The sequence below is a fragment of the Lepus europaeus genome, chromosome 13 (assembly GCF_033115175.1).
Source record: "Lepus europaeus isolate LE1 chromosome 13, mLepTim1.pri, whole genome shotgun sequence".
NCBI classification, from domain to species: Eukaryota; Metazoa; Chordata; class Mammalia; order Lagomorpha; family Leporidae; genus Lepus; species Lepus europaeus.
In genome coordinates this window covers 21,887,852-21,897,173 of record NC_084839.1, presented here as the reverse complement: position 1 = coordinate 21,897,173, position 9,322 = coordinate 21,887,852, and the positions used below count along the sequence as shown (strand labels likewise).

The following is a 9,322-nucleotide window of genomic DNA, read 5'->3' as shown; positions in this document are numbered from 1 at the left end:
GAGGTTGTTAAACAAATTCTATTCAATAGCTGGAAAAGTGAATTTCCTGTGGAATGACAGGAATTACATAGAAGCAAGCAATTTTATTCTCCTCAAATGTAGCAATAATTTTAATCTGTACATACATAAAACAAACAGTGCAATTATAAAACCTCGAAGGTGACATGCATGCTTTAAGGTGCCGCTGGGACGGGGGCGCATCTCCAATTTCCCTTACCACTCTTCTAGTTCCTGATGCAAAAGCACTGGGTCAGGAAACTTCCTCTGGAATGCTGGAGTTCAAGGTGAACTTCCTGAAGTCTGCGTGTCTACAGATCACAAGCAGAAATGGATGACCTCCTAGAGCAGTCTGGCAGGGACTAGAGTAATATGGCTGGGCTTTCAAGCTGGCAATGAGGAAAATCAGGGATGCATTTTCTGAAAAACTAAAAGAGAGAATGTCTGTAACTGAGTGTCCTGGTTCTGTTTCGGAGTTGCTACCCACACGGAGCCCTTCCACGGATTGCTTTATTCGGCAGAGTTTCTAAATAGATGCTGTTCAGTGGAGATACTGTGACCAGGGGTGGCGAGATGCAGAAAGAAGGACCTGGGCAATGGCTTCTTCCTCCAAGTCTGAGTCCACGCTCCTCTCCCACTGGTAGCTCTTCCGGCCCCTTCTCTGCACGGAAGCAGAGGCAGCTGGTGTAGAATGTCGGCCGACGCCAGCACGCATGGGCCCAGGGATGCGGACCGCGCTGAGACTGGGGTCCACCTCTGCTTCTTCCACAATGCCCTCTCCAGCTTTCCTGGCCTGGCAGTGCAACTTCTAGAACTAGAAAGTCAGTTCACTGGGTCCTTGACTCAGGCCAGGGTGAGATGGGATGTGGCAGAGTGACAAGACACAAAGGGAAAACACGGTACCAATGAGCCCCAGAACAGGGATAGAGAAATTTGTATTTGCACTGATGAAAATTAAAATTCCCAAAGTCAATCTAAAAAAATGCAGATTTTCTTTGAGTATGAATTTTTCTCTGTACAAGTAGCCTGTGCATCCTGGCCAGGTGGTCCCAGGGACGCTCGGCCAGTCTGCTCTAGCTCAGCTGGAACAGCGCTTTCTGGCAGTGGCATTTGATTTGAACCCCAAAGTAAATCCATACATGATATCACAGTTATTAAAATAACAAAATATTACTAGCCAAATGTAACTGCAATTCAATCAACGTTATATTTCACACACAAATTTAGAAAAATCAAGAGTATGATAATAAAAGCATAAAATTAAACAGAAGGAAATCAATCTCTACAAGAAATCAAATATATTTACAGTGAGATTTAAAGGGAAAATAAGCTACCTGAATCATAAATTTAATTTTATTTTAAATAACTTCAGCTACCTCAGCTGTTAATACAATAAAAGCAGAAAGAACAGGCTGCCTTTTATTCCAGATTTAATCAGAAAGTATGTATCTACAATAATTGACAGAACTCACTTCTTGTCCTTCAACCATCTCATCAAAAATTATTGCATTTTTCCCCAAACTGTATTTTTTTGGATTCCTCTGTGAATATACTCATTTCTTCCTCTTTTCCTGGAGGCATCTTGGTTTAAATCCATCTTTAAAAAAAGGAGGAGGGGTACATATTTGGAGGCAAAATATTCTCTTGTAGCCAACAGATACGAAGTTGCTAGAAGAAGCTGATTGTACACACGAGCTGCCTGGGTTGGGATGGGGGAGGACTGTGGATTTCAGAATTGTGCCAGCCTTTGGTGGGTGGACGCAGGCGAAGCCGCACAGGCCCTTCTTCCCGGGCAGGGTCGGGACCGGGCCGGCAGAGGCAGAGCCTCATCTTCCCCTTGGAACTTGTCGTTTTGGTTATCCTCCAAAAGCCTTCATCCAGATAAGAAGCCAATGACTAATTACAAAAATAAGAATAATTAAATTTGGCTCAAGAAATAGATTGTCCAACTGTTCTGCCTTGGTATTTTTTTCAATATCCAAGGCTTTTACAAAGAAAGAAACAAAAACATCTCTCAATCTCCCAACAAAAGTGAACTCCTTTTTTTCTTTTTTTTTATTTACTCCAAATGCTATGACCTGAAGAATGGCTGCAGATTGAGATATCAAAAATCTCAGAAAAATATATAATATATTTGTATATCTCTGTATGTCTATTATTTAAATTTCACATTCCTTTAAAAGTGGTTATTCAGTCAGTAGCTGCTGAAGGAGGCTCTTCTGCTGGGCCTGGGGGGTCTGTGGTCCTGACGTGGGCTTTTGAGCTCCCAGTGGACCAGGCTGGTTCAGGTAAGGGTCCCCGCCTACCAGATTCACTGTACACTGGACGTCAGCAAACACCTGAACCTGTTGCACCTGCTGGAACACAAATGAAAGATGTGTTTAGACAGAAGGGGCTGCCCCCCCGGCTTATGAGTGGGTACTACTTGAAGTGGGAACTCACTAGAGCATTCCTCTAGTCTGTAGTCACCACAGAGAAGAACTCTTCTGTCTTCTTGTCCTACAAAAAGAAAATCGCTGCACTCATTTTGCTCAGGGTTCTGGAAAGTTCACACTTTAAAAATAAAATCAAAATTGGAATGGTCACTCCTCCTACAGGGTTGCCATCAATAAGGAAAGTGAGTGTCACTGCTAATATGTTGCCAAGATTGAGAAAAGCTGTTTCAGAGTCTGGATTGTTGGTGGTGGGTTTAAAAAAAAAATACAAGCTATTTGGAAAACTCGCTTAGAAATAGTCTATGGATGACGAGTAGGAAAAAAAATTTTTATGATGTTACTGAAAAATTAAGGGCTTTAACCCAGTATTATCAAAATAAAACCACCACAACTCAATAGCAGGACATCAGCATCACTAAAGTTAATGTCCAGAAGATCTGTGTGACATGTAAATATGTTATATGGCTTCTTCACATATTGGCTTTAGAATTATTACAAAGTATCAGAACAATTTTGCATTTGACTTTTTTTTTCCTGATAGATGGTCCGTTTAAACACACAAGCTTAAAATAACAGTCTACTAGCTCAGAATAGTGTGAATTTTCCCTTTAACTAATTTTGGCAGTAATTCATATATTCCTTGAAAATGTCTAAAGATGCAAGCTTCTAGCACTTTCTATTGGAAAAACAAAGCCAGAAGTTAGTGTTTACCAATCAACCTTATTAAAAAGTCACTTGTAGAACTGGTTAAGGCCAATACCACACTTGTGCATGTTCCAGACCAGGAATGGAAATGGCTTCTAAGGTATCGAAGAGCATCTGACTGTCTCCAACTTTTGGCAAACTTGTGTCTCACATTTAAAAGGTTCATGAAGCATTTTAGGTTAATGATATATATATATATTTTTTATCTTTCATCACTAAATCACTCAGCTTTTCTGAAAACTTACAAATAAAAGTTGTTTCCTACCAACTCTCATTGGCCTAACGGCACTGTCCTCACCATTAGATTTCTACACCATCCTCGCCCAAGCTCTTGCTCTCTCACTCCATCTCACTCACATGAAGCACCTTCTGTAGTCCTTGCTGAGTGCTAGGGAGCGATTAGCATTGTTCCTCTCTTCAGTTTCTTTTCTTCTTTCATTTATCAAATTTTGTTTCTTGCCCTTGTATGTTTCCATTTGTTATCCAGTTCTTTGGGCTTTTGTGCGTGTGTCTAAAAAACACCCTCTTCCGGTCTGAGCCTGACCCCCGGCTGCTGCGCCCTTGCCCCACGTCTGTGCTCCGCGACTTCCCATCACACTCTTCTGCAGGTCCGCCGAGCCCTCCCCCCCCCCCCCCCCCCCCCGCGCAGCCCTGTGCCTACTGCTCTCTTCTCTTTTTGTTTCCTTTTCTCTCCTCTGTCTTGCCTCTTTCCCATCCCATCTTTCCAATAAAGCCCCGGTGCCCACCCGCCCTTTCCTTGTCTCTACACCTGGACCTGTATTTCTGGCTGACTCACTCACTCCCCAGCTTCTGTTTGGCAAATAGGAAAACACTGCAGCAAGCAGACTTCATGATCGGCTACAACACACAGAAGATTCCAGCCCGAAACCTCCCCTGAGCACAAGCTGCAGTGCCTTCTGGGCACCGACGTTTAATCAATGTAAAAATGTCCTGTTCACGTTTCCTTTTTTTTTTTTTTTTTTTGACAGGCAGAGTTAGACAGTGAGAGAGAGAGAGACAGAGAGAAAGGTCTTCCTTCCATTGGTTCATCCCCCAAATGGATGCTAAGGCCGGCGCACTGCGCTGATCCGAAGCCAGGAGCCAGGTGCTTCCTCCTGGTCTCCCATGCGGGTGTAGGGCCCAAGCACTTGGGCCATCCTCCACTGCCCCCCTGGGCCACAGCAGAGAGCTTGACTGGAAGAGGAGCAACCAGGACAGAATCCGGCACCCCGACCGGGACTAGAACCTAGGGTGCCGGCGCCGCAGGCAGAGGATTAGCCTAGTGAGCTGTGGCACAGGCCTACATGTTTCTACAGATGAAATACTGGGACAGAACATAAATTGTTTTTTGTCTCCGAATATTTAAAAACATTCTTGATAAAGGCATGATAAAACAGGAGAAAATACTGCTTCTTTAATAAAGAGCATTTTTAAAGATTGTCTACTTCTGAAATCAATTGGAAAGACTAAACCATACTCTAAAACATACTTCTGCCATTCGAACTGTTACTTAAAAGGGTGGAGGGGGAATGCCTTAGGCCAGACCTCAGAAGACTTTTATATTGCCACACCTTCAAGGATAGGCAGAAGCGTGACAGAAAGGAAGCTTAAGAGCCACCAAGAGAGAGGAGTGGGACGAGAGTGAGTGCCGGCGTCCGAGGTTCCCAGCACAGTGTCACTTCAGTTCCAGCACCGTCCCAGGCTCTTGAACTTCAACTTGGTCGCTGTGATTCATTTAATTCATTTGCTGAGCTGCCCCGTATGTGTCTCTGTGGGTGTGAGATTCCCAAAAACTTCCAGTGAATGAAGACTTCCTCACTCCCCACACACAGGCCTCAGATGCTAGTTCCCAATGCTCGTACAGGATGCAGACTCCTCACGGGGGGATCTTCTCCTTCTGATCACCTCCTCCACCCAAGATGAAACCCAAACCAGCACTTTTACCACTGTTCTCTGTCAGTAGGACTGAATCCAGACCTCTCGGGTTAGCATTCAAGGCCCCGGCAGTCTGTCCTAACTTACCTTATTCTAATTCCTGTTCTACCTTCTGCAGATTTGGTTTCCTAGGACTATGCCACGGCATCACTACTCCCTCGCCTGTGTCCCCACCTCCAGTTCGGCTACTTCCAAGCCCACACTCTGCACTGGCCGCCTGCGGCCCCCACACCTTTCTCTTTCACTTGGCCTGGTGACAGTTTTCAAGGCCCTGTTCAGTCCCTTTCCTACGTCAATGCTCTCGTGACCAGCTCAGCAATTTCTCTCCCTTTCTGATCGCTCTATGGCTCTTGTTACTTGTAACAGCAACAGGAGAGTTTGCTGTCTTTCATTAGTTGACAGTTTATGTGCCTCTGTCCTATGTTTTATCCTTCAACAGGCCCTAAGTGGTAGGCAGAAACAGCATGGACTTTGGTGTTAGAGACCTGGCTCCCCCTCTTCCTAGTTTTGTGAATGGTAGCAGCAGGTAAACCCCTTCAGGTTCAGTTTGCTCATTGTGGAGAAATGAGTGTTACCTCCTTCGTAGTGAGGCCGCAATGAGGTAAAGCATACGGTGCTTGGTGAAGTATTTCACAAATCACAGTTCCTTTCCTAACTCCCCCCAGCTCACACAAAGGCCTAGAAACATTTTATGTGTATTTCTATCTCCATCTATAACATAATGCTTGTGTTAAAAATATTTATTAAGAGACTAAAAACTAAATCAAAGTTACCAAAGTGAATTAAAACTTTCAAATTTCTAGCTTTCGGTTAATTTAGGGAAGTGGCCATACTTGGTTTGTGTTGTGTATAAACACAGTTCTGTGCAGGCCTCTGTTGTACCCGAACTCACTGAGATGTTGTGAGGTATTCTGACTGCAGATGAGTTTTTGAACTGTGTTTGTTTAGACAATAATAATTAGTGGCCACTTTCTTACTTCTGTCATTCCTTAATCTAATTTAATCTCATTTAACCCTCGCAAAGATCCTAAAAGCAGGTATCTTATCCATTCTGTGGTTACAGAGCAGCTCAGGAAGTCCCATTCCATGCCCAAGATGGCGTAGCTGAGAAGAGAAGCAGGACTCACAACCAGGTCAGAGTCCCAAGGCCAGGCTCTTAGTCACAATGTAACACAACACTCTGTGTGTCTAGCATGCATTTGACAGCTCTGGACTGCCTTTTCTTACTGACCTGGGTTCCATCTGGTTCTGTTTTGAGAAGGTCAGTGGATGACAGCTGGTTGCAGTAGAGGCCTGTGTGTCTCAGGGATGGATCATTTATCTATGAAAGATAAATACAAGACCAAATTACAAGCTAGTTGTTTAAGTTAAAGACCAAATTCATCAGTGAAAAGCAATTTTATTGACCAAAAAAATAGGAGGACAGCAAAAATAAAAGCTTAGCAATTTACTGTGTTATTGGAAATCCAAACAGTGGTTCTTCTTGGAACAGACAGTGTATAAGAGACCATGGCAGGGGCCAGCACTGTGGCATAGGAGATAAAGCCACTGTCTGCAAAGCCGGTATCCTATATGGTCACTGGTTTGTGTCCCAGCTGCTCCACTTCTGATCTGGCTCCTTGCTGATGGCCTGGGAGAAGCAGTGGAAGACAACCCAAGTGCTTGGGGCCCTGCACCCACATGGGAGACCTGGAAGGGGCTCCTGGCTTCGGCCTGGTCCAGCCCCCGGCCATTGCGGCCATCTGGACAGTGCACCAGCAGATGGAGGACCTGTCTGTCTGTCTCTCTCTATAATCTGATTTTCAAACAAAACAACAACAACAAACAGAGACCATGAGAACCTCAGGGGTGCTAGTGGTATTCTGTTTGAGGTCATAGTTATTCTGATGTGTTCCGTTCATGAAAATGCATCAGGTTGTATACTTTTTCCTATGTTCTCATATATGGTACTTCAATAAAGGTAATTCTCTCTTTCACACACACACACATACACACACACAGCCACCAGGTAATCAGTGATAGACTTCCACTTTGGTCACGATTTAGTAACAGGGGTCAGTTTTAACCTCTTGCCTGAATCAACTAAAAAAGTGTACAAAATTTATTAAACAAGACACTGGGCAGAGGCAGTGGGGGCAGTGTCCTCCTCTATGACTTGGGAAACGACTGAGGTATCCTTACTGTGGCAATCACCCAGCCTGCTGCTCAGAGTTCCAGCAGTACAGGATGGGGACAGGGCACACAGGCAGAACCTGGCAGGTACCTTGAGTTGAAGAGACATAGCTGGGCTCCACAGGGCAGAATATCAGAGAAGCCCAGAGAGCTCAGTGATGACCTCGAGCAATTCCCAAGAGGTCCTGACCCTAACAGCCAGGGCAGAAAATGTCCGAATTTATTTAGTATCAGGTGGAACATTATTGACTTTTGCCTCAATGATAAGGAAAAATTAGCCTGGAATAAATATTGCTTTGGTACTACCAAACCAAAAAACAAGACCTGAAAGATCTAACCATTTCCCAGAACAAGGCTCAAGAATATTTACAGGAATATAAACAGAGCAAAAATCGCATGTCTGGGAACCAACAAAAAAACTACCAGACGTGCAAAGAAGCAGAAAGATATGACCCATAAAGAATAGCAAGGTCAGTCAATTTAAATCGACCCCCAAATGATGAAGATGATAGAAACAGCTAGCTCTCTAGACAGTTTCTGACAGTGAGCCACAGGCTCAAGACGCCAGAGACTGGGCAGGAACAACATGCTGGAGATACAGAAAACATTAGAAGCATGAAAATGTAACTTCTAGATAGAAAAACTGCAATGTTGGAGATGAAAAATACACTGCCCAGATTGGATATTGTAAAAGAAAAACTAGTGAATTTTAAGCTATAGTAATACAAACTATTATTATTATTATTATTATTATTATTATTATTATTATTAAAATGAAATGGAGAAAAAAAGACTGTCCCTCCTTCCACTTCAAAATAACCCTTAAAATTGAGAAGATCAGAGAACTATGGAACAAATTCAAGTGGTTGGCAATTATAACTGGAGTCTATGAAGAAGAGGAGTGAAAGAAAAATGGTTAAAGAAATAATGACCAACACTTTTCCAAACTGGATGAAAATTATATTCTCGTAAGAAATTCAATGAATCCCAAGAATGAGAAACATGAAGAAAACCACACCAAGGCATATCATTATTAAGTTGCTTAAAATGAGTTATACACGGGCCAGCGCCATGGCGTAGCAGGTAAAGCCACTGCCTGCAGTGCTGGCATCCCATTTGAGTGCTGGTTTGAGTCCCGGCTGCTCCATTTCCGATCCAGCTCTGTGCTATGGCCTGGGAAAGCAGTAGAAGATGGCCCAAGTGCTTGGGCCCCTTCTGGAAAACCAGAAGAAGCTCCTGGCTCCTGGCTTTGGATCGCGCACCAGCCGTTGTGGCCATCCGGGGAGTGAACTAGCTTGATGGAAGACCTCTCTCTCTTTCTGCCTCTCTGTGACTCTGCCTTTCGAACAAATAAATAAATCTTTAAAAAAAAAAAAAAAGAGTTATACAAAGAAAAATCTGCAGTGGCGGTGGGGGGGTGGGGAACCAATCATACACAAAGAAACAAGGACAAAATGACCAAGGATATCTCATCAGAAATATGGCATTACAGTAACATCTTTAAAGTAGTAAAAGCTAAAACTGACAACCTAGAATCCAGCGAAAAGTCTTTCAAAGATGGAGGTAAAATAAAGACTTTTAGACACATAAAAGCTAAATTATTATCAGAAGACCTGCACTATAAAAAAATCTTAAAGGAAATCTTCAAGGAGAAGAAAAATGATATCAGATAGAAAAACTACACAAAAGAATAAAGAAAACTAGAAGTGTTGATTACATGAATAAATATAAAACTTTTATTAAAATTTAAAAAACAATTTTTTAACTAATATAACAATGTATTGTGGGGTATATAATGTATATAGGTGTAACATTTGTGAAAACAATAGCACAAGTAGGGAAAAATAAAAATATACTGTCATGAGGTTCTATAAGAACATGAAATGATACAATATACATGAAATGATATAATATCACTTGAAGACTGACTATGGTAAGTGAAAGATATGTATATTAGAAACTCTACAGCAACCATTAAAGTAAGAAAATAATAATTATTATTATTTTTTTCTTTTTGACAGGCAGAGTGGATAGAGAGAGAGACAGAGAGAAAGGTCTTCCTTTTTTGCCTTTGGTTC

The 9,322-nt window shown here is 42.6% G+C and overlaps 1 protein-coding gene across 8 annotated transcripts in view; it reads right to left on the bottom strand.

The window, feature by feature from the left end:
* Positions 1–719: 719 nt before the first annotated feature.
* The window catches only part of NCOA1 (nuclear receptor coactivator 1), a 266,512-nt gene continuing 257,909 nt past the window's right edge, over positions 720–9,322 (bottom strand). For 5 of the 8 annotated variants that reach the window (XM_062209051.1, XM_062209057.1, XM_062209053.1 and 2 more), the window contains 2 exons: positions 6,304–6,393; positions 720–2,354 (listed from right to left, as the gene is read on the bottom strand). In XM_062209051.1, the coding sequence (XP_062065035.1) occupies positions 2,184–2,354; positions 6,304–6,393 (261 nt within the window). In that variant the 3' untranslated portion in view covers positions 720–2,183. Of the gene's footprint in view, positions 2,355–2,439; positions 2,497–6,303; positions 6,394–9,322 lie in introns of all 8 variants that reach the window. The other 3 variants (XM_062209059.1, XM_062209058.1, XM_062209056.1) reach the window with 3 other exon arrangements.